Below are 26124 nucleotides of genomic sequence, written 5' to 3' on the forward strand. Positions count from 1 at the left end.
CTGTCTTTCTCCTCCTTCTTCTTACTCTCTTCCTCTTGAGATAAGATCTCACTATGTAGCCCAGGTTGGCTTTGAGGAGATTCCCCTCCTACCTTAGCCTCGTAAATGTCAAATGTCAGAGCTATTGATGTATGCAATGCATTCGCCACAACTTCCAGTTTGATAGAATTGAAAAGAAAGTCAAGCAACTAACAATCGAGGGCAGGACACAACCATTCCACATCAACTCCATACATCGACCCAGTGAGTACCCAGACAAAATGAAAAGAATCCTAGGATTTCATCTACCTTTAACCATTTCCACTGTGAAACAAAGCAATCATATAAGAAACATAACTCCCATCTTAGTTTAATTTTTGTCAAATGTTATTAAATTCCACTGGATCCTAATAATAAACCCATCCTAAAGGAATAAAAATCACCAAAAATAAACAGACGTGGGAAAGTATTGTTCAACATCAAGACGCTATTTTTAAATAGTCTTCATTTTCAGACTATAATTTCTGGCATTTTATTGCCAAATTCCAATAGACAATCGTAATGTGATATGTTGGAAAATATACACATCCCGTAAAACAAAGAATCCCATGTGAAATAAAAATTATTCTTTGAGAATACATGTAATAGTGGGTGAAAATATATATTATGAATATACATACATATATATGTATATATATAATTGTAAAGTGCTGAAAAAGCACACATATGTCAGACCTGTATCTGCACACTTAGAGTATTAGCAAGGGAACAATTCTTTAATCAAGGAATCAGTAAATAGGGATCAGCAAGATGGCTCGTCTGGTAAGAATGCTTACACAAAGCCTTACAATCTTAGTTCAATCCCTGAAAATCACATGGGAGAAGAGAACCAATTCCCAAAAGTTGTTCCCTTACATGTGGTACATTCTCTGTGTCTGTTTGTCTGTCTGTCTGTCTTCCCCCACACACACATACACATACCAAAGCAAATATAATTCTAGTCAATAGACACGAGGAACATGCTACAGGATTCCCACATGCACACCTTGGTCCACGTTGTGTTTACATTCCTTAAACTTTCCGAAAGTTTATCTCTTTCGTGCAAACTCAGATTTTTGTCTGAAAGCATTTCCAGTTCCACTCTGTTCAGCCACTTAATGTTTTCAGCTTGAACTTCCATCTCTTGGGCTAAATCCTAAAACAGAAAACAGCCATGATTAAAAGGTTGTTCTGAGGGAGTTATATAATATATTCTCCTGGGAAAATATCTTTATAAATTTGGGACACAGGCTTCTTAAGTGGAAATTCAGCTTACCAAAATTGTTAACAAACTCTCACTGAAGGGACATGAACATACACTCATGTGCATGTTTCTGAATCTATATGCACAAACACACATTTTTTTTATTATTCTTAATCAAGTGTATATATTAGTGGGAGGGATATACACTTGAGTTCACAGTCTAAAGAGAGCATCAGATTCCTTGAAGCTGTAGTTACAGGCAGTTACAACCTGCCTGCCTCATATGGGTGCTGGGAACGGAACTTGGGGCCTCTGAAGGAGCAGTTAGTGCTCAGACCTGCTGGCCCATCGCCCTAGGATCCCCTTCACCAGGAGCAAACTATATTTGTGCTTTTAAGGTTCATCCTGACCACCACTACATTTCTTCATCTTAACATACTGCCCTACCCTTTGTAAATCTTCCAAAAACTTTACACACAGGACGATGGAAGAAGATTCTTGACTCTTTACATGAAGAAGGAATATCCTCATACTTCAAGAAAAAAATTAATGAACAATTCCCACATATTTCTCATCATCACTAAAAGTTTCTTTCTCAAGATACTTTGACGATATGTCTCTATGGCAAAACCACTTCTCAAATAAGTTCAATACCTTTTTCAGCATAGTTTGATATGTGGGTGAGCATATATATATATATATATATCACATTCATATATATATATATATATATATATCACACTCAAATACAATTTTTATGTTCTTATTTTAAATGTGAGTGTATGTGTGTGTGTGCACATGCACACACGTGTGGAGGTCAAAGGACAAATTTGGGGAGTCAGTTCTCCCCTTTCACCTTACTTAAGTGGGGGGCCTCTTGTCCTGAGTACCCAGACTAGCTGGCCCTCATGAATTTGAGTAATTCTCCTGTCTCTACCTAGCACCTCTCTGCAGAAATGCTGGCACTCCAGAGGCACGCCAGCACATCTAGAGTTTTTTTAACCCTGGCTGGAGGATTGAATCAGGTGACCACAGTGAGTGTTTTATCTGATGAACCATCTTGCCATGTCCACGATTCTTTTGGAAAGTAGGTTCTGTTCAATGTTCTACCATTAATGCCTCAATTATTTATAGAGACTACAAATGCTTATGGATCTGACTATTCACTTTTCCTTAACTAATTACTAACAGATTTGGTATTTAGATATCTATATTTCTTTTTCTTTTCTTTTCTTTTTTTTTTTATGGAGATGGCCGTGAGCTGCTGTTGATCTCAGGACCTCTGCCGGCCCTGCTCGCTCCAGCGTAATTTACTGCAGCTGTCTTCAGATGCACCAGGAGAGAGCATCTGATCTCATTACAGGTGGTTGTGAGCCACCATGTGGTTGCTGGGATCTGAACTTAGGACCTTCGGAAGAGCAGTCAGTGCTCTTACACGCTGAGCCATCTCGCCAGCCCGATATCTATATTTCTTTACATATTTTTATAGACTGTGTGTCTGTGTACACATATGCCTACATGTGTGCAGGTGTACAACTATTGCAAATTCCTGTTGTCTACAAATCAACAAGAAAACACTCTGACTGCTGACCTGTAACTCTAAGCCTGCTTTCAAGCTGCAATGAGTTAACTGCACAACACCCAGGATTTTCTTGTAAAGGTCACCATGAGAAATAATAATCAGCAATTACCTTTCAAATATAAAGGCAGAAACTATACTTCACGGCTGTATTGTGTTCTAAGTAACTTTAAGATAGTCTATATCTTTTAATAAAACATCAAGGTCAGAGTTACTAATCTTTTGTTTGATCTCTGCATGACCAAAATAATAAAAAAAAAAACAACTCTTTTCAAATTTACCATACTTATCATAAAGGACAAGGTTGTACTTCCCTCTCAATTTCAGTCAAAACTATCTTATTCCCCAAGTCATTAGAAGCCATTAGAAGGCTCTGGAAATCTACAAACTCCTTACTGTTAATTCCCGTGGGTTTTCTTCCAGGTCAGGGGTTGACCTCTTCTGCACGGCGCTCTCCACTTTCGTTAACCAGCAGATGACCTCATCTAGCCGTCTCCTATATCCTAACATCTGCTTACTTTCTCCTTTTAGCCTAAAAGAACACAGATGGAAAATATTGACAGAAATTTCTGAGTATGCAGAATATATTTGTTTTGGAAAACTTGATCCCCATGTCCCCAGTAGAAATAATTTTTAATAATTATATTAAATATATATTTTTAAATTAACAGTAAGAGTCATGTACACAGACTACCATACTAAAAATTATATATAAGACTAAAGGGATTTTTTTTCTCCTTAATTAAATTCAGACACACTGAAAAGTCTTATCTTCTCATCATAAAAATTATATGGCAAGTTAATATGAAAATGTTTAAGTTAGCTATTGCTGTATAATACAGTAATTAGTTAAGGAAAAGTGAACATGTCCTTGTGTAAAATAATGAAAAATGAATAATTATCCGATTTCTCCATGGAAACAGAAAGACATCATTTTTTATTTTATTCACGAGGTAGCAGTATTTATCCATTCGATCCATATGACAGCAAAAATATGAGTGAGGGACATACTAAGAATTGAAATCTTCTACAAGTATAAGACACACACACATATATATATATATGCTTAATTAGTTCATTAAAATAAATATAATATATGTATAGAGTGTCATATTAAATAAAGGGGATGAAGAAAAAATCCAGCCAAGGTCTAAAAGATACACGTGAGACCTGGAGACTACTATGATAGAATCCCCCAGTTAGATCTTTTTAATGGTGTAAGAATAACACCTAGGGATACCAGCCATCTGTCAGACAATGAAGTATGATCAGAACCCAGATGACAAATAAGATTGTATATTTAAAAAAAAAAAAGAGTTTGAAAGCTGTTAAGAGCTTAGTGGAATCATTACTTTTAAGCTACTTCAACAACACACTGATTGAAAACTGAGTACGACACTTTAATAAATTATACTGTGTTATTCCTAATGTTTTCATGGCACCTCTTATATTTTAACTATAACAAGCATAAAATAATACATACAGCAAAATATGCATGTAATATGTTAATGTTACATAATACTAACAGTCATAATGGAAAGGTATAATACTTAACTTTTTAAACCTAATGAAATTTGCTTAAAATAAATTTTAAAAAAGAAAATGTACTTTGAGATTAAAAAAATAGCAAATGAAGCAATGATGATGGTCATAGAAATTACAATAAAATGTAAAAAAAAATTTAACAACTTTAGAAACACCCCAAAATATTTGTGTAGTTCTTTTGTTTCAGAAATACTGAAAATTAAATTGCCAGTGTTTCATACTCATGAGTACTTTCATGCTCTAAAACTAGAACTATAAAAGAAACTAATATTATCAAGTAATTTTCATCTTTAAACCAGCTAAATATAATGTGCACTTTGTCATCCCTAAGAGTGGAAACAAATTCTACATTTCTGGCCAAACACTGGATAAGAATTGCTTATTAAGCAATGACACCATAAACTGTAAATGTGCAAATATTTTCCTGCAGGTACTCAATACAAAAACAAATGAAGCAGTGTGGTAATTCTCAGTGAACCTGAACCTCTTGGGGTTCCAAAGTGGCACCAATACAAATAGGTTAGAGAACAGAAGGGAAGCTCACTATGAACTTCTGAAAACCAATATTGTTTTAGTGAAAATACAAGGGCTGGAGAGATGACTCAGCAGCTAAGAGCACTGACTGCTCTTCCAAAGGTCCTGAGTTCAAATCCCAGCAACCACATGGTGACTCACAACCATCTGTAATGAGATCTGATGCCCTTTTCTGGTACCTCTGAAGACAGCTACAGTGTATTTAGATATAATAATTAAAATACAAGAAGCTGAGAAAGAGACTCATTACTCCATTCATTTCCAAAAGCTTGAGTAAAGTGTGTCGAGGTCATCTTGTAGGTTGGGGAAGAATGGCTTCCACGCTCCACAGAAACCCACTTGAAAATCGAGGGGCGTTTCTGCAGCTGTTGTTAATATCTTGTGCAGCAGGTTTGTTTGTTTTATTCTTTTTTAAGAAAACCTAACTGACCATTTATTATATTATTATATAAATTAATAATTGTATTATTGATATTAATTATTACTTGATTACTATTTATTATTAAATGTGTGGTATTTATTATATATTATATGAGTATATGAATTGATTGATAATATTAGTAATATAAAATAATATTAATGTATTACTATAACAATAATCTGACTGATTACTGCAGGAGAGGAGGATCCATGGAAATCCATGAGCATGGCACATAAGTTCGAAGCACCTCCCCTTTGACATCGAGTCCTCCTCTTTTATCTCCTCATCAGCCCATCTCTCACACAGCCCTGGGGTGTGGTCCCCCTGTGTTGTCTCCTCATCAGCCTATCTCTCACACAGCCCTGGGGTGTGGTCCTCCTGTGTTGTCTCCTCATCAGCCCATCTCTCACATAGCCATGGGTGTAGTCCTCCTGTGTTGTCTCCTCATCAGCCCATCTCTCACACAGCCCTGGGGTGTGGTCCTCCTGTGTTGTCTCCTCATCAGCCCATCTCTCACACAGCCCTGCGGTGTGGTCCTCCTCTCTTGTCTCCTCATCAGCCCATCTCTCACACAGCCACAGGTATGGTTCTTACAAAGCCTAATTCGACATCTTTTCTCAAGGTTACCAGTTTCATCTGAAATTCCCCAGAGGCCCATGAGGCTACTGGGCAGTGGTGGAAATTTTACAAAACCTGATGGGAGTCTTCAGCGCACAGGGCCTGTGATCTTGAAGGAGAAGCTGACACGGTAGCCTCACCTTTTCCCTCTCCTGCTTCCTGGCCATGAAGCAAGCCGTCTATCTGCTCTATCAGGCACCCCAACCACAATATTCCAGAGCACAGCCAAAGCTGTGGGACGAAATACTCACAGACTGATGCCCTTACAACTGAGACCCAAAATAAACGTTCTCTCTTTATAAGCTAATCATCTTGATTATGCATTATTGCTGCAGAAATCTAGCTGCCATAAAGGCTCACCCTAGAAAGAATGTATAGAAAATTGCAATGAATGTCTCGAAACGCAGCCTCAGCATCCCTCTTCATTAGTACCAAACTCCACAGCCCATCTTTCCTGCCTCTGTGTCAACATCCTCATGTGGATGTTTGCCTTGATCACGCTTTTCTCCTTTCAACTTCACCTTTTCAGTCTGAGTTCTTAGTAACATTTGAATGCCCAGTGGGAGAGAGTATGGATAAAACTGATTAAATTAACTGACCATTAGCAATACACAGCAATAACACGCTGGGAGAATAAGTTCAAGAGAAAGTATTATAAGAAATAGATATTTTAAATATTCGCCATAAAAAGTTAAGACCTTCTTTTCCCCAGGCTCCTCTCCATTTCCATTCCTGTAATTCTTTCAGACAGGAGCGATTAAGGGTCAGAGATGTGACTGTGGGGTGGCAGCCCCCTCCCTCACTTGATGCCCTGTCTTCCTGCTGGAGGTGGGCTCTGTAAGTTCCCTCTCCCTACTGTCGGGCATTTCATCTAAGGTCCCTCGCTGAGTCCTGGGAGTTTCTCACCTCCCAGGTCTCTGGTGCATTCTGGAGGGGGGCGCCCCCCCAACCTCCTATTTCCTGAGGCTGCCTGTTTCCATTCATTCTGCTGGCCCTCAGGACTTCAGTCCTTTTCCCTCACCAATACCAGATCAGGTTCCTTTCTTCCTCCCACTCAAACAGGCCCAAAATGGGATCCAGCTTAAGGAGAGGTCCCAAGGCCTGACACTATTCCTGAGGCTATGGAGCACCCACAAAAAGGGACCTATCATGACTGCCCTCAAAAAGACCCAACAAGCAGCCGAAAGAGTTAGATGCAGATATTTGCACCCAACCAATAGACAGAAGCAGCTGACCCCTGTTGTTGAATTAGGGAAGGTTGAAAGAAGCTGAGGAGAAGGGCGATCCTGTAGGAGGACCAGCAGTCTCAATTAATCTTTACCCCTGAGATCTCTCAAACACTGGACCACCAAACAGACAGCATACACCAGCTGACATGAGGCCCCCAATACACATATAGTAGAGGACTGCCAGGTCTATGTTCATTCAGAGATGATGCACCTAACCCTCAAGAGACTGGAGGCCCCAGGGAATTTAGAGGTGTGGTGGGGGGTTGGGAGCATCCATGGGGAGATAGAGGGGTGGGGAGGAGGTGTGGGATGTGAAGCAGCTGGAGGGTGGATGGGGGGGTGGGGAAAGCAATATAGAGTGTAAAAAATAAATTAAAAATAAAATAAAATTTTAAAAAAAGTTAAGATACACACATTTTTCAAATATTGTCTCATTTAACCCTCAAGCAACTGTCTGATATTATACCTTTATTTTTTTTTTTATTTTTTTTTATGTATGAATACACTGTTGCTGTCTTCAGATGCTCCAGAAGAGGGCAGCAGATTTGTTACAGATAGCTGTGAGCCACCATTGTGGTTGCTGGGAATTGAACTCAGGACCTCTGGAAGAGAAGTCAGTGCTCTTAACTGCTAAGCCATGCCCTCCAGCAGCCTATAGCTTTCTTGTGTAGAAGGGAAACAGTGATTATAAGTGCTGTGCTGGGTGACCAGTACAACGAATTAACCCTAAGGGTGCAAGAGTGGGACAGTACCTTTGTGAAACTTATAGCAAAATGGAAACCATGCCTGGTATTGGAAACCTAGCCAGCTACCCGGGGTTAGTAAAGTCATGGAACTTGGATGTGCCCTTACAACCACCACTTGCCTACATCAACATAATTCATAAGTACAATCTAAATATTTAACTTCTTCCCCCAGATAAGTGTAATTCTGATCCTTCATCAAAGAAACCTCTCTTTGTAACAGGGACCATTTCACATGGTTGCCCGAGATCTAAGCAAGGGTCTCCATTACCCTAGCCCCAAAGAAAATGTTATACATAGGAAATCTGAACAGAAAAGTCAGCTTTACAAGACAGCCTAAAAACTGTCCTAAGTGACATGGACAGTGGAAGCCTTAAACGTCGCTAATATTTAGATCGTGGTATTAGATCAGCTTCTATGCATTGTACATGGAATCTTCACCCCTGTGCTCAAGACACTCAGAACCGAATCATCACCTGGGCCGCAGACCCTTCACCTCAGCCTCCAGGGTGCTCCAACGCTGGTTTAAACCTGCCAGCTTATCCTTCAGGAAGCTTGCATCCGAGGGGCGGAGTCTCTGAGCAACGTCCTCTCCTTTTTGATTTACATCCATCAGGCTGGGCTGGTGGCTGCGGAGGCCCTCTTCCAGTTCCTATGGCAGATAACACATTATGAATTTCTATTACTCTATCAAATTGTTCAAATACCTTCAGTGTATCCAAGTGGTTAAGCATCGACTTAACACCTATGGAAACAAATTTGGGGGAGGGCTATAATGTCTTTTCAAAGAATTTAATTACATTTCCATTTGTGGACGCACACACACAAATATTTGTCCAATATAATTTTTATGTCCAGCCATTTATTAAAAAAAAAATCCTTAATGTGCATTTCATTGAGATGCTGCCTTGGTCTGCAAAAGTCACAGATTAAGGACTACTTCAAAGTTTAATCTAAATACTTATCTATAACTCAAACTTTCACACACACACACACACACACACACACACACACACACACAGTACCATGTTGACAAGTGAGGAAGGGGGACTGTTTTCAATTCCCCATGAACTGTCTATAGAAAATACATCTGGGAAATGTACTAAAACAAGAAACACTTTTGGCAATGGAAGTGTGAGCTCCTGCTGGCTCTTTTACTCTCTTTAGTGACCTACTGTGTTGGCTGGCTGACTCTGCTGGGATGCTACACAGTCTCAAGGCTGACTCCTAAGTCTTAGGGCTTGCCTTGTCCATAAAAAACAGTATCCTTTCACAACAATAATCAATGATAAAAAAGAAAGAAAAAGAAAACACTGGGATGCCTAAGAGTTAGGGACACAAAGCCAAGGCGAATATACATACACTTTTCTGTCTTTCATACAGTCTTAGATACAATTTCTTGTGTTACTATGAATATAAAATTTCCCAAAGAGAAATGTATCTTAAAATTTAAAAAAATAATAATAATAATAATAACTATCTCTCACATTATCAACCTAAAGGCAACTTCTCTTATTGTTTTTTTAAACTTCTTTGTAATCTGAATTATAAACTATATAATGACCAATGTTTCTTAGAATTTTAAAACTGGGAACTAGGCGTAGGAAAAAAAGTACAACGCTATCTAACATATAAAGAAAATCAATAGGATTGGTTCCACCTTGGGTGACACATCTCAGCAACCACATCAGAACAGGCATCTGACCAGCAGGCCCACCCTGCCCCTGGGACAGGACACACTCACCAGCTGCTGGGCCCTGGCTTTCTCCAGGTCCAGGCTGCCGTCTGGAGCACAAGTGTCTACCAACAGGTCTTCAGCTTCAGACAGCCACTGAGTGAGGTCATCAAGGTCACGGTGGAACTGCCTCCATCCCTCCACAGCCCTGGCAAACGACCTGGAGCACAAGAAACAGACTCTGTGGAGCGAGCGTCAAGCTTCCAGAGCTATCCAGAAGCAACCTCTCTTTCGAAATAATCCTAATAGTAAGTCAGGCAATCAAATCTGACTTAAGACAAAGAGTTTAAATTGAATGTGTTATGTTAAAAAGGTTTTAGCTTTCTCCGACTCACACAGCCACTTTTGATTAATTGTAGGCATTTAATCCATCCAAATTTACACCCTTACCATTTAAGTATACTGAAACAAAAAAACATGATTAACTACTCTATTCTCTTAGAAAGCATGTGGTTTTAGTGATAGAAGGCTTTATTTCAAGTTGAAACAGAGTAAAAACAAGTTAAAGCAAAAGCCAAAAAATAAAGAATAACTGTTCTGGAACATTGAAGGAAAATTTTACATACTAGATGAACACATTCACAACTTATAAATAAAAATATAGCATTTAGTTAAAATGAATGGTACATGAAAGTATAATTAGCACAACTAAATTAATACACAATAACATAATTTAAAATTATGACATTTTTGCTAACAATAAGGACAATGAAAAGTTATAGGGGAGACATTGGTCATTTGTTTGAGAACAATGAGGCCAATTAGAGCTAATGAGTGTTTAACTGGAGATGCACAAAAAGTTGCTTAAGGGTTATTTGACAAGTAGAAGTCACGCACAGTACTCATGGGTCACGCACAGTACTCGTGGGTCACGCACAGTACTCGTGCTGCCGAAGTTGCAGAACCAAGGCTACCAAGCTAGGACATCCACAGAGTACACACCAAAATCAAACTCTCGTGGATCAGTTCACGGAAACTTGAACTCAAGCAACATTGTTTTCAAAACATACATTATGCTGGGCAGTGGTGGTGCACGCCTTTAATCCCAGCACTTGGGAGGCAGAGACAGGTGAATTTCTGAGTTCAAGGCCAGCCTGGTCTAGACTGAGTTCCAGGGCAGCCAGGGCTACACAGAGAAACCCTGTCTTGAAAAAAACAAAACAAAAAAACAAAAACAAACAAAAAACTATACATTACTATTTCCTCAGACACAGCAAATGTAAGGAATGGATATGTAAGGTTTGTTAACTGTATACAATCATAAAGGAGACAACTATAAGATATACTTCCATAAAACTAAATTGGCTCTACATCAAAGGGTACAGGCCATTTTGAGTGACATACAAAAGGCTGTAAATACTCAGAAATAAACAAAAATATATATAAATAATATCTTCCAGGTAGAAAAACATTTTGAAACAATATGTAGCAATCCCTTGGTTTAAAAACCTGAGCCATCACTGGTACAAAGGACCTTCAAATCCCATTGAGAACACAGTAAAGAAAGACAACCATGAACCTATCGCTGTGATATAGATGAAACATTCCTGTCAATGCTAGCCAGAGTTCTAAAGAAAGGGTGAGTTTATAAATGCCCCAGGCAGGGTACAGTAGCCAAGTTCATGTTCAACTACAGAGAGAGTTTCAACATCTTGCTCTATTGTCTTCATGAGATAACCAAGTGATGAGATTTCAATTTGAAATGTCACCATAGGCTTGTGTGTTAGAAAACATGGTTGCCATAGGCTTGTGTGTTAGAATATGCAGTCGCAAGCTTCCTCACTAAAAGGAAATAAATCACTTGGAAGAGGCTTTGAGGTTTTATTTTACTCCACTTTCTGTTCTCCCTACACTTCCTGATTGCTGACAAAATGTGACCAGCCAACCTCCTTCTCCCGTGGCCATGTTTTGCCTGTCATGTGAACTGTGTCTCCTGAAACCATAAACCAGAACAATCCTTTTTAAGTTGCTTTGATCACTTCTTGTGTCACTAGTATGAAAAGTAACAACTATGCTAGTTCTAACAACAACAGCAACAATAACAACAACAATATGTATATATATGTGTGTATATATATATATACACACGCACACACATATATATATGCACACACCTACATATACACATATACATATACACATACATATGCACACACATATATAAACATATACATATATATACATATGCACATATATATACATATATATACATGTACATATGTGTGTGTATATATATATATATATACAAATAAACACGTGTGTGTGTGTGTGTGTGTGTGTGTGTGTGTGTGTGTGTGTGTGTGTATGTTGAGGATAGCTCTGGAGCTATTTGTAATTTGATGCTAATTCCCTTCTGTGAGGGGCTGTGAACAAGGAATGAGTCAGCACTCAGGTGATTTCCTGTAAACCTTCTTCCCACCTTAATTTGTAAAATAAAGGTGAGAGCTGGTGCAGATGAAGGGAAGGTGGAGCTAAAAGTTGACAGAGAGAAGGAGGATGAGGGGGCCCAGGGACAGAGGAGGAGGTGGAAGGAAAGTGGAGCAGAAGCAGGTGGCCTGGAGAAACTGCAAATTATAAGGAATCTCATAGATGGGGAAGAGGGTAGTGTAGGGTAGATCTGCCCAGTCTAGGCGTGCAGCTTGTATTCTTATTAATTGAGTTGCATTTTCATTGCTGGGGCATATTTACAGCAGCATATATATACACATATATACATATATATGCACACACATACATATATATATACATATATATATATATATATATATATATATACACACATATAAATGGACATACATAAGAATGTTCACTAAACGAAGAGACCATTTTAGAAATTTACATAGCAACAAAGATCATTAAGGCCTATTTCTTCACTGATTGAACAGTCACATGAATTATAGAGCTAAAAAAATTTTAAGCACATAATTCCTTGCTTTTGTATCTGAATATTTTCAATGTATTGCTCTTTGGTAAATTCTCTGTTACATGATATTTTTTTTTGTTGGGCTATTTCACGTTGTATTTGCATTTTACTACATTCACAGCTACTGGGGGAAAAAAGTCATACCTATTTTTCTTTACTCCTATTCACAGGCCCCTGTTTCAAGTCTAATAAAAAAGCAAAACAAAACTCCAAAACATTCTATGAAGCAGAAGGTTATAGAGCAGAAAAAAAAAAAGAAAGAAAGAGCCTGTGATTATGTATGAATTCCAGTTACCTGAAGCTTGTATGCTCTTCATTCACATTAATCATGGCGGGTGGGAGAAAGAAACATTAATAAAATCCTTTCTAATTAAACAAAGAGACTTATTGGTATGCTAAAAACTAAAGGTGTCCCCATATTATTATGATATTATGTGCTTAATGGTTGTGTGCCTGTGGACACATTTCTCTTTAAGGAATGAAACTCATCTTTATTTATTAATCACATTATCTTAGAAATATGTGGAAAATGGTTTCTGTGGTCCTAATGCACACATGGACTCTTTCAATGACAAAGGAACTTGGACTTATGTGACTTAAAGGTAGATATTCACTTAACTCACACATACCCTCTCTGGTCACTGTACAATCTATAGTCACTTAACTCACACATACCCTCTCTGGTCACTGTACAATCTATAGTCACTTAACTCACACATACCCTCTCTGGTCACTGTACAATCTATTCACTCGGTCCCATTTTGCATTCAGCTGAGAAAGCATGTCCCTGATCTGAATGGCTTCAGGACCAGAGGCTTCGAGGATGACATCCGGCTGCTTCTCATGAACAACTGCAATCTGTTCTCCGAGTTTGTCCAGTTGATCTTTGATACTCTGCAAACACATCGTTGTACAAAACAACAGAATCGCAGATGAAGATTTACATATTAAGACACTCATTTAAACTAATAGCAAAGTTAATTACTGTTGTGTGTGCAAACAGGGGACTTCTATTTTTTTTTCCTTTATTTATTTCTTCACTTTACATCCCAATTATATATATTCCTCCTCCTGGTGACCCTTGGATGGCTTCTCTCCTCAATCCCACACCCATTCTCTTCTGAGAAGGGGGATACCCCATCTTGGTATCCCCCCATCCTGGTCCATCCAGTCTCTGCAGTACTAGGTGCATCTTCTCTCACTGAGGTCAGACAATTGTCAAATAATTGTCAACACATCTGTTGCAGATGTGTGGAGGTAGGCGAGGGGGATAGGTCCAGCTCATACAAGCTTGCTCTTTGTTTGATCGTTTAGTCTCTGGGAGCCCCCAAGGGTCCAGGTTAGTTGCCACTTTTGGTCTTCTTATGGACTTTTCTATACAAAATCTTAGAGTCACCGAAATGTGAGGACTACCATCATGATGGTGAATTAGAAAGCACCCTCCTAGATATTTTGACTGGCTTCAAGGCAGGATACAAGAAATGTAGTTTTACTAACATTCTATATAGGTTTAAAAAAAAAAAGGGCTTACTTCTGAAATTATAGTTTTAAATGCCTAATCACTGTAGCTTAAACGAGAAAATAAATTATCAAATCATCAGAGATTATACTATGACTCTATATAGAAGTACAATCAAATACATGGGAAAAAACTTTCAAAGAACTCAAAACATTAACTTGCAATCAATACGCAATTCCACAATGGGGCAACGAGCCAATCTCAAATCAATATGGATGACCTGACATCATTTGATACAAATGACAATCGAGTTTACATCAGATTAAAATTAGATCTCTGCTGTTGCAAATAAATGTGCACTCATAAAAGTCCAGACCTAGCTAGATGCTTTTTAAATTGAAAAAAAAAAAATGTTGTATCCCACCAGGGAATACAGTAAAGTTTCTATTCCTATTTATACATTTTATTACTAAATTGGAATAATCAAGGATTTGGATTATCTGAGTGAGTACAACAGTAACTTCCATCTGAGCATGGCAGTCATGCCTGTAATCTCAGCTCTCCACAGGCAAGGAGGGAGAGTGTGGGCATCCAATGAGCCTGGGCTAGCCAAGGAAGCCATGTCTACAGAGGACAGGGAGGGAGAAAAGAAAGGAGGGAAGGAGGACAGAGGGAAGGAGGGAAAAGGTTAAACAGAGGAGGAAGGAGAGAGGGAGGGCAGGAAGGAGAGAGCGAGGAAGGGGGAGGGAAAAGGCAAGCAGGAAGAGACAGGGAGATTGGCATTGTTTCTGTACTTTTTCTGCTAACCATGGCTACTGGTGTTCAGCACTCGGATTTTACCTTCAGAGAGTCTTCCTGGAAAGAGAAGTCTTTGTAGACGATGGTGTTTAGCTCAGGAATATTAAGTGATAATTCAATGTCATCCAGAGTGAGTAAAATTTTATTAATTTCAACCAGATAATCGGCAGGGAGGGCTGATGTAATTCCAGAAGAAAGTGGAATCGTTTTTCTCTGCTGGATAGGGATTGTCTATTAAAAATAAATTTAAAAAAATTAATGTAGGTATCTTAAAACCTCCCCCATGAAAGTCATAACAAATTGGGGGTGTGATGGTGGGGAGGGGTGTTGAAGTATTCCAGAATGTTAAACAAAGTCTTAAGAAACACAAATAAGCTGATTATGATTAAAATACACTATGTACATGCATCAAATGAAACCATTATCATACAATTAATAAATGCTAATAAAAATAACATTAAATATAATTTTTCTTATTTTAACCTTCAAACTCAACAAACTGCCTAAGCTTTCATCTGCAGTCGGCCACTGCACATCATAGGTAAGATCAGAGTGAACCCACCACTGTCTGTCCACCGAGCAAACAGGGAACACCCCGGCCTCCCCGAGGTGTTAAGGAAATGCAAGTATGTAGCCAATCCTAAGTTCCACATGAAGCACACTATTTAAGACTGTTAATGTGTCATCTTTCTACAATATCACAATTACATTAAGTACTTATAGGCCACACTGAACAAAACTGAAACTAAACGTTTTCAAATCATATTCAGTGGACACAGTGACCTTCGTGTCTCCTTCCTCATGAGGCAGAGACAGGAGGATCCCTTAGTTCAAAGTCAGGCAGGACAACAGAATGAGACCACATTACATTGACTGATGAATTAATTAATTAACACATGAAATGCCATGAAGGTGTTGAATGAAATAATACCGATGTAACTTTGAGACGGTGTTGCTGAGCACAGACACCTGATGTTCTTCTGGGTCCTAAAAGGCTGGGCTTCAGACCTCCTTTGCAGTAATTCTGGATGCTCCACTTAGAATAAAGTGCTGACTAGGATGGGCTGCTGGTCCTTTGGGGGCTAAAATACTTTACCCCTCGAAAGCTACATTCTAATACGTGCTGTCTACTGCTTTCAAATCGTCAGATCCCAGATATATTATGTTTTCTTTCTAACAAGGTCTCATATACACCATGACTGATCTTCACTCCCTATATAGCCAAGGATAACCCTAAATCTCTGATCCTCCTGACATCACCTCCTGAGTGGTAGCACCCTTAACAGGAGCCATCACACCCGGTGCACAGGGTGCTGAGGAACGAACCCAGGACTTCGTTCATGGAGACAAGCACTCTGGCAACCGAGCCCTGTCCCCTGACTACGGCTTTAACTTTCATCCTTTATTTTTGGATTAGAGTAATCTCCTGTAAATTTGATGAAAATAGTAGCAACAACAAACACATGTTTCTTCATTGAGAGATTATAGTTATTTTCAAGATCTCTAAGTGAAATTAAAACTCCAGGCTGCAAATCGCCGAATCAGTGGCATGCTGTTGAATCTATGTGCACTGCCTTCGATCTGGTTAACTTCCCTTCTCATCAACTGGGCATTGCCAGGTGTAAGGCAAGCTAACAGGTTCCTGACTTTATCAATGGGACTAATAAAAATTATCTCTAATAATCATTATGTTGTTTTTTTTTTTAATTGTATTAGCCGTCACAGCTTTTACAATTTTTATTTTTTTACTTTTTTATTTTTTTAAAGATTTATTTATTTATTACATGTAAGTACATTGTAGCTGTCTTCAGACACTCCAGAAGAGGGAGTTAGATTTGTTATGGGTAGTTATGAGCCACCATATGGTTGCTGGAATTTGAACTCAGGACCTTCAGAAGAGCAGTCAGTGTTCTTAACCACTGAGCCATCTCTCCCAGCCCCCATTATATTGTTTTAATGCTTTATGTTTATATCTTATTCTGGAGGCATTTTTAGTATGCATTCATATGTTTAAGAAAGGAAATTCTATGTTCTAGCAAATTCCTGAGACTGGAACTGAACTACTTTGTGGTTCCTAGACAAAAACAAACAAACAACAACAAAAAAAATGTAAAATCATATTGACATCTGTGACAGACAAGTAGATGTGAAACTTCTAGGGGAACAAACAGAGATGACGGGAGGGAAAAGGGGTGAGAAAGGGGAGAGGACAGGGAATTATGGGAGAAAATATGTTCGGCATACAACATATATGTGCGTGAAACTTTCATCATTGTTTTTAGCTTTATTTCTTAAATGCGCCAGTCTTAGATCTAACCTGAGGGATTGTGGTTTAACTACTCTTAGCCATGGGTTTGGCCACTTTTGTCTCTGTTTTTCTTCTCATTGCTATGCATTTGTTTAAGTTTTTGAAATAATTTCAATACTCATAAGTAAGAGCAACATACGGAGATGGAGAAATGGCTCAGTGGATAAGGCACACACCACCAAACTTCACGACGTGTCTTTGAGGCCCTGGATCCATAGGGTGAAAGGGTAAACCCAGCTACTGTCCGCTGACCTCCACACATGGGACATATACCTTTATTTATGGGACATATACCTATATGACTTTATACCAAGCAATTGCTAAACCTGTGTTATTAAATTCAACTTGAAACCTGTATTTCCTTTTATTCTACACAAATGTGTGTGTTCTTATATGCACAGGTATGTGCATGTGTGAATGTATTAAGTGTGCCCGTACACATGTACATCCAAGTGTGAATATGTCTGTGTGTAGGCCAAAGGGCAAGCTCAGGAGCACTATCCATACAACTGAGGAAGGGTCTCATGGTCTAGAGTTCACCAATTAGGCTAGTCTGTCTGGCCAACAAAGCCCTGTCTGCTGCTCCAGCACCGGGATCACAGGGCTGTGACACCATGCTTAACATTTTTACATAAACTGAGACTGGAGACTGAACTAAGACAGCTCGAGTCCTCATGCTTGTGAGACACACACTTCCCAGACAGCTATTCCCAGTCCAAAGCCTAATAGTTCTGAGTCCTGCTTCATATGATGCAATGAACAGGGAAATAGCTGAAGACGATAATGAAGTTTTCTCCTTCTACATTGACAGGCTACTTTTTAAGAGGACACACTAAGAAGGGAAATGGGGAAAGTGGATGCCAATGGCAACTTCCACTGGATCATCCAACAAGGCATCTGCAAACACAGACAGCCAAAAGACAGCAAGCCAAGGTACAAGAATCCACTCAGATTCCAAAGGGATCAAATAAAACTCACTCCAAAAAGAACTACCAAGCAATAGAACTCTGGGGAAAAGCATCACTTACAGTATCTTCAATGGCTGCAGATGCACAGTTGAAAAAGAGGAACACAGAGGCTTCTGGGACAACCCCTACCTCCACCCCACACCTAAAAAATTAATAGCCTAAAAAGGTAGCCATCAAAGAGAAGTTTTGAAAACTGTGATAAGGATGCTAAAATGTAGCCCTCCACAACTGATGGCTTCTGGTGAGGGTGGGAAGGACTCAGTTTCCCTTTGTGGGCTAGCCATTGCAAATAGACCATGCTCAAGTGAGTTTAACACAAAATGGACTTAGGTCTTTTTCCTTTCCCCTCTCCCTCTCCCTCTCCTTCTCTCTCTCTCCTTCTCTCCTTCTCCCTCTCCTTCTTTCCCTCTCCCTCTCTTCCTCTCTCCCTCCTCTCTCCCCTCTCTCCCTCTCCCTCTCCTATTCCCTCTATCTCTCCCTCTCCCTCTATTTCTATCTCTCCCTCTCCCTCTATCTCTCTCTCTATCTTTCTTTCTCTTTCTATCACTCTCTCTGTGTCTTTCCCCTTCTTGCCTTTCTTTTTTTTTTAAGTCAGGAAGATCACAGTGTGAGGGAGCAGACATGGGAGGAGTGGGAAGTGTGTGTGATCAGAGAGCATGATGGGAAATTCCCAAGTAACCAATAACACGCCAGGCATGGGGTCCAATCCCAACTCTTAAAAAAATAGTAATTAATTAAACTTAAAAAGACAGTGAGAATGAAATAATATAATTTCCCTAGCTGATTTGCTTATATTGTTTGTGTCTTAAAATATTACATCCCCAGCCTGGATGGCACAACTGGGTAAGTTACTTCGTTGTTGAGGAGACCACACCGGCCTACCTTAGTTTTGTTGTAACGTGTATGCAAAAGTAACAACTGCAAACGGATCTTTTCTTTCTTACTGTCCTCCATGGGTTCGTGTAACAAATGCTCCCCTCTTTGTAGAACTTCCTCAATCTGGGCTTGCTCCTTATCCATCTAAATATTTAAAGAAAGAAAATTATTAAAAACAAAAAATGCACAGACAAGCTCAATACTCTCCATTGTTCAGTGGAAGAATTCTGCTGAGACAGACATGGCAGTGGGGTCAAGGCACATCAGCCTGAATGATGCAACTGCTCTTGATTTTCTTCAAATACTTTATATTTGAAAATAAAATATCACAAAACTAGTTTATCAAAACTTAGCTAATGATTACAGCTAGTCAGAAAGTAGGGGGTAAAGCTGCTGCTGCTGCTACTTCTTCTTCTTCTTCTTCCTCCTCCTCCTCCTCCTCTTCCTCCTCCTTCTCTTCCTCTTCTTCCTCCTCCACCACCTCCTCCTCCACCCATTCCTCCTCCTGCTCTTCATCATGATCAACATCACCATCATCATCATTAGTGTCTCTTTGTTTGATTGTTTGAGACATGGCTTCTTGTAGCCCAAGCTAGCCTTATACTTGCTATATTGCTAGAGAAGATCATAAACTTCCACTCCTCCTGCATCTGCCTCCCAAATACTGGGATTAGATGAGTATTGTACGTGAACTTCAAGCATTACATGAGAGCTTCAGCAATGACTCTTATAAATCACATCTGGGTTTCTTCAGTTACATGTGGTGGGTCAAGCAAATAAATCTACATTGTTAAGGAGAGAAGAAAAAAAACCGAGGGTAGGGTTTACAGACCACCTACTTTCTCATCATTACTGGGGTCCAAGTGCTTTTCCACAACTTTCAGCATGTTTTCTATATCGTTTTCTAAGCGTTCCAAGTCAGAGAAAGGCCCAGCAGCTTCACCAGTTCCAGCAGGGTCTAAGCCTTGGTAGGATGAAGGGTTCTGGCCAATCAGCATCTAGGGAAGGAAAAGAGGCTTCAGAGAGTGTACTATTGACTTGATTTTCCAAAATCACCCTGAGAGTCAGGGTCACAGCAGAAACCAGCATTTATCAGAAATGACTTCAATGTCATTCATCACAGAGCAATGACTTTTGGCAATCTGGACTTATTTGAACTGCTCATTTTGAACCTGAAGCCAGGGGTGTGAGGTGCATTCAGTTCACTGTGGCTGCTTCAAGCACAGCAGGGCAGACGCCAAGGTGAACGAACACCCTACAGGGCCATGATGGAAACCATCCCTGACACATCCATGAAAGGAACAATGGCCAGTCCTCACTCTAGGGTGCAAGGAGACCCTAGAGAACACCTCCCATACATGCCAACCAAGAAGACTTCCCCATGAGTTTTTTGATACTGGAATCTCAAAAAGATTTGTATTTCCAAATGCCATACTTCGCATCTATACAGAAAAGCATTGCATTTGGGAAAATGAAAGTAAGAACGGCAATTTTAATAAAAATAAATGAAGAAAACACCAAGTGTCTGCCACCTATGAAGAAAGTAGCATTTTCACTTCCTGACCTGCACAGATTTTCTATTGGCCTGTGCTGAAAGTGTTTGGAACAGCCCTGTATACCCTCTGCAACAACTCAATGGATTCTAAAATCTGATACCAACAGAATAGTAAGAGATGAGCCAGCAGATACAAATAAGATGATTTTAACAAAGACAACATTCCCAAGTGCCCAACATTCATAAAATTAACCTAGCAAATTATAACAGCCCATAGAACATTACCATTAAAATTCATTTCAAGGGAGCATGTACAAAATGCTATAATATTTTTATACTTTAGTATCATGCATCGGTGAGTAAAAATAGTTAAGCAACAGAATGGTTTGAGAAGGTCATTTGAGGGGCGATACTAATTTTCTTTATTATTTCTCTTAGCCCATTCCTTTGCTTAGTTTTTAATGTCAAAAAAACCTCCCATAAATCTATTTAAAAGAATAAAATGGAATTAAGTCACACAATAAGGAGACAAAGATTAAGGAAGACAAATGCTCGAGGAAGGTCTGGCTATATTGTTTTAAGTCGTGAGTAATTATATTCTGGGTCATAGAAAAAAATTTGGCCAAATACGAGACATTTTAAATTAAGACAAAGTTAGATAGGACCTACTTCCTGCACACATATAAAACAAATGGTCTTTCTCTTTGTTATTTCAATAGATAACTATCAAGAGGCCAAATTAACTGATTCTTTCAAGTGACTTTAGATGTGCACAGATGAGATGATATTAAATACTCAGCATCCTGTGACTCCTCTATGTGGGCATCTAAGGTCCACGAGTCTCCCTCTAAGCTGAAAATGTTCACATCTTTTCTACTTCACATTTTCTAAAGCTCCATCTGTGTGAGGCCTTGAGAACGCTACAGTAAAGGGTTTCTCCCATGCCCCTCTTAAAAGAAAGAATAGCAGAGAAAAAATGGGAAAGATACACAGGGAGTGGAAAAAATAATAACATAGTAGCATAGACACCATTTTGTAATGTTAGCTGTTATTTGTGACCCTCACTTTAATTGATAAGGCTTTTTTGAATTAGTAAATTCAGAAAGTTTCCCTGTGAACTACAAACTGTGAGTCTATAACATATATAATTTATAACATTTAAATCTGTCAACATATAAACACATACAAACACATGTATTTTCTATAAACACATACATTAAAAGGATGAGTTTAAGATCAGGGACTGATAATTGTCTTAGTCAGGGTTTCTATTCCTGCACAAACATCATAACCAAGAAGCAAGTTGGGGAGGAAAGGGTTTATTCAGCTTACACTTCCATGTTGCTGCTCATCACCAAAGGAAGTCAGGACTGGGACTCCAGCAGGTCAGGAAGCAGGAACTGATGCAGAGGCCATGGAGGGATGTTTCTTACTGGCTTGTTCAGCTTGCTTGCTTTCTTATAGAGCCCATGGTACCACCCACAAGAGGCCCTCTCTCCCCTGATCCCCATCACTAATTGTAAGGCACAGAAAATGCCTTACAGCTCGATCTCATGGAGGCATTTCCTCAACTGAAGCTCCCTTCTCTGTGATAACTCCAGCTCGTGTCAAGTTGACACACAAAACCAGCCAGTATGATAATCATTCATCATTTGGGAAATGACTTATTTATTTCTGTTCTATTCCTATCTGGACTGTCAACTGGCTCTGAAGCCTGTCCTGGGTGAATTATTTACTGAACAATATCTTCTTATATCAACAATCACACATAAGTAACAGCAGTTGCTTTGCCAAACAGTTATTAAAATTCATTTAAAAATTAATAGGCCTGGACAAAATGATGTACCATTTATACATACACCCATGGGGAGAAATGGTATTCTATAAAAATGCAAGTACTCACTTGGGCGCTCTTTATGTGCTGGGACACCTTTTCAAAGTTCCTGCTCAGCTCAGCTAATTTTGGTTCCACGAGTTCCCTGCTGGCGCTTCCACGAGCATTCACCAAGATGATGGCTTGTTCCCGAACATTCTCAACTTGGAGGCTGGCATCATCCAGTTCAGAGAGTAAACGCTGATAGTAAAAGGAGAGAGAGAGAGAATATTATTTCAAACACATGATGCTTACTATGAATTAAAAGTATTTAAAATAAACATCTGAGAGTGTTAGGTAGTTCGGCACCATCAACCTGAGGAAGCGGTGGTCACAGAAACCCATGGCGATCTTGGTTTCTCCCACTATGATGAAACGTTGAAAAGCAAACTGCTTGAGAACACCATGCACACCATTGACAGCACACAGCACAAGAGAACAGCAAATGAGACTGTGGGACTCGGAAGAGAGGTTGACTACCTTCACGATTTCTTCCTGTTTACTCGCTGGTTTCTTTTCAATCTCATCCAACAGAGCTTCAGCTTGATAGAGCCAGGTACTAATGTGAGCAACATGTCCGTCAAATATCTCCAGCTGATTTTGATGGTTCTACAAAGGAATACAATAGTGATGACAAGCTTAAATGAAATATTAAGATGGCAGTCTTAGTAGAGATTGAAAAGGCCATCAAAGAGCACACTGCATGTCACACAAAGAGCTTGGTTTGGTTTTGGTTTGGGGTTTTTGGGGAGAGGGGCCACTGCTTTACAGTTCCGAAAACAGGGCCTCATACACTGTACAACTGAATATAACCCCAGACTCTTTTAACCTTCAAGTTGCTTAAGATATCTTTGAATTTACTATATAGCCCAAGAAGACCTTCAAGGTGTGATCCTCCTGCCTCAGTCATCCAAGTAGAAGGTTCCAAGCCTGTGCTACCAGGTGTGACTTTTTTTGAGGGGAGACAGGGTGCTGGGTTTTTTAGGTTTGGGGGTTTTGGTGTTTTTGAGACAGAGCCGTTCTGTGTAGGTTGACCTTCACTGTTAGAGACTCTTGTTTTGGTCCCTTAAATTCTGGGATTCCAGGGATATATCACCATGGCTAGCTTCAGCTAAGCTTTTCTCTCTACAGTGGTATGTGGTAGCGTATTATATTATAGAATTTACATAAAGTTGTGTGGGTAAGGCATCATGGACTAGAATAGAAACCTCTGATCAATCAAGACCTAAGCACACGAGCTTCTCTGCCCTATATATCCTAACTGATTTGAAAAAAGAGAAAAAGAAAAAAGCCCAAACAGATCACTTATTCTTATTTCTATGTCTATCCATTACTGAGGAGATAACTGAGTTAAAGTCCTATCCGATGTGCTAGGATAAAGTAATAACTCATGAATTAGAATTATAACTCTCAGTTTAAAGATTGTGGCTGCCATGTTTATCACTGATAGAGTGGGACAGCAAACACTATGAAAATGGAATGTTGATAATTATAAAAAAGATATAGGATGTTTAACATATTGCTATATAATACCACTACACATTTTAAGTCATTTAGTTATCATAAAATCATACAAGGTAGAAATTATAATAATGTCCATTTTGTAGATGAGAAAAAGAAAGAAGAATAGAGTTTTTAAGTAACTTCACTGAGGTAGTAGTCAAGAATTTTCCAGCCAACACCATTTGAGAGAACCCTTGATCTGAGCTAGTGCGTAAATAAGACATTGTGAAGACTGTGTGTATATAAATATACATTTATACATACATGGTTCATATTATTATACTAAGTAAATACTCTATCACTAAAACAAAATTACGTTTACTAAAATATTAAGTAACACAGCCCCTCTGTTTAGCATGAATATTTTACTTTCATAAGAAGTACTGTAAATTCTTCCTTTTGATACTTTTTCAATAGAAAAATAAAATAATAAAACTAATGCAAAGCAAAACAGACACACCAAACTCTAATGAGGGCCACATGCTTTAAATGCAATTACTGAGAGAAGACATCGCCACTGGCATGTTCTGGCCACATACCATCAAGGTGTTGCACCAGTCCTCCGTCCACGTGCGGACTCGGCTCCACCCAGCATTGAGTACACAGAGGTTCTCTTCCAGAACAGACTCACTGCCCAAGACCAAGTGCTGAAGGGCAGCACTACTCTCTGTAATGCCATTTAAGTCAACTTTTCTCTTTTCCAGATCCTTGAGAATGTTCTAGAAAAAAAAGGAAAAAAAAAACCCACTTGACTTTCAGAACACACTAAAATTTCCCTAACCTTTGTGTCATGTCTTTTAGCTTTCCTTCTCCAGCAATAACAAAACCATGGTTTCCTAGATAACTTGCAATACCTTAAAGGTTTATAAAACTCAACTCACTGACACATCGCGACTCTCAAACCATAATGAAAACTGAAATGGTGAAGTAAGTGAATATGAAAAGACATAAGAAATTCAGATGGGAAAGACAGCTTAAGTAAACCAAAGGAGCGCTGGGAGAGCAGAAGCTTTGAACATCAGCTTCATATCATGCCACTGGAGTGGGAACACCCCAGGAGGAGAAATGGTCCTGGGAGTCATACACAAACGAATACTTACCAGGAATGTGCACTGTCTTAGTCAGGGTTTCTATTCCTGCACAACATCATGACCAAGAAAACAAGTTGGGGAGGAAAGGGTTTATTCAGCTTACTTCCACATGGCTGTTTATCACCAGAGGAAATCAGGACTGGAACTCAAGCAGGTCAGGAAGCAGGAGCTGATGCAGAGGCCATGGAGAGATGCTTCTTACTGGCTTGCTTCTCCTGGCTTGCTCAGCCTGCTCTCTTATAGAGCCCAAGAACTCCAGCCCAGGGATGGCAACATCCACAAGGGGCCCTGCCCCCTTGATCATTAATTGAGAAAATGCCCCACAGCTGGACCTCATGGAGGCACTTCCCCAACTGAAGCTCCCTTCTCTGTGATAACTCCAGCCTGTGTCAAGTTGACACACAGAACCAGCCAGTACATGCACATTAACAGAAATTCAAATCATGCTGAAAAATGCAAAATATCTGGAAATCGACGTATGGAAACGCCTGTGTCCCCAGCACTCCTCCTGTATCTTTTCTAAACTGTTGCTCCTTTTTCAAAATATACTTTTCAGATTTCTGTCTATTTAAGTGTATGTGTGTGAATTTATTTAACTGTGTGTGGGGGTGGGGGTGCATGTGCCCTTGAGGGCAGAGATATCAGATGTCCCAGGCCTAAAGCTACAGGCTGATTGATATTGGGTCCTCAAAGGAAACATTGGTCTTCTGCAAGAGTAGCAAGCGCTCTTAGGCACTGAGCTTCCTCCCCACGGTAGATGTTTTTAAATCAACATTTAAAGAAATCACTTCAAGGAATTCAAGTTCTTATGTGAACTTCTGCTGAAAGTCACAATTCTGAGAGGATACACATCACAAATCCACAAGTGAGTCAAGGCTGAAACATTGTCTTAGTCATGACACTTAGAGATGCATTTGAAAGGCAGTCAGATATTTCCTGCTCCTATTCTTCTTCCCCAATATGAGAGAAAGTCAATGATGCATGTCCTCTCTGCAGTTCAGGCTTTCTGCACTCCTTTAGTGGTTACATAGTAACTGACTAGGATTGGCTGGAAGAACCATAAGAAATAACTACAGACAAGTAATTAAGTTTAAATAATATATACACAATCCTGATAGGGTTTTTTTGTTTTGTTTTGTTTTGTTTTTTGTTTTTTCTTTCTTTCTTTCTTTCTTTCTTTCTTTCTCTCTCTCTCTCTCTCTCT

At 39.3% G+C, this 26124-nt stretch overlaps 1 protein-coding gene across 9 annotated transcripts in view; it reads right to left on the minus strand.

Moving 5' to 3' along the window:
* Utrn (utrophin) overlaps nucleotides 1-26124 on the minus strand; it is a 509106-nt gene that overhangs the window by 295688 nt on the left and 187294 nt on the right. For 8 of the 9 annotated variants that reach the window (XM_031380393.1, XM_031380398.1, XM_031380394.1 and 5 more), the window contains 11 exons: nucleotides 24369-24548; nucleotides 22807-22935; nucleotides 22357-22527; nucleotides 19798-19956; nucleotides 18965-19102; nucleotides 14849-15037; nucleotides 13271-13443; nucleotides 9636-9786; nucleotides 8368-8543; nucleotides 3198-3333; nucleotides 1025-1174 (listed from right to left, as the gene is read on the minus strand). In XM_031380393.1, coding sequence (XP_031236253.1) covers nucleotides 1025-1174; nucleotides 3198-3333; nucleotides 8368-8543; nucleotides 9636-9786; nucleotides 13271-13443; nucleotides 14849-15037; nucleotides 18965-19102; nucleotides 19798-19956; nucleotides 22357-22527; nucleotides 22807-22935; nucleotides 24369-24548 — 1752 coding nt within the window. Of the gene's footprint in view, nucleotides 1-1024; nucleotides 1175-3197; nucleotides 3334-8367; nucleotides 8544-9635; nucleotides 9787-13178; nucleotides 13198-13270; nucleotides 13444-14848; nucleotides 15038-18964; nucleotides 19103-19797; nucleotides 19957-22356; nucleotides 22528-22806; nucleotides 22936-24368; nucleotides 24549-26124 lie in introns of those variants that run through there. The other variant, XM_031380400.1, reaches the window with a different exon arrangement.

The sequence above is a fragment of the Mastomys coucha genome, unplaced genomic scaffold (genome assembly GCF_008632895.1).
Source record: "Mastomys coucha isolate ucsf_1 unplaced genomic scaffold, UCSF_Mcou_1 pScaffold2, whole genome shotgun sequence".
NCBI classification, from domain to species: domain Eukaryota; kingdom Metazoa; phylum Chordata; class Mammalia; order Rodentia; family Muridae; genus Mastomys; species Mastomys coucha.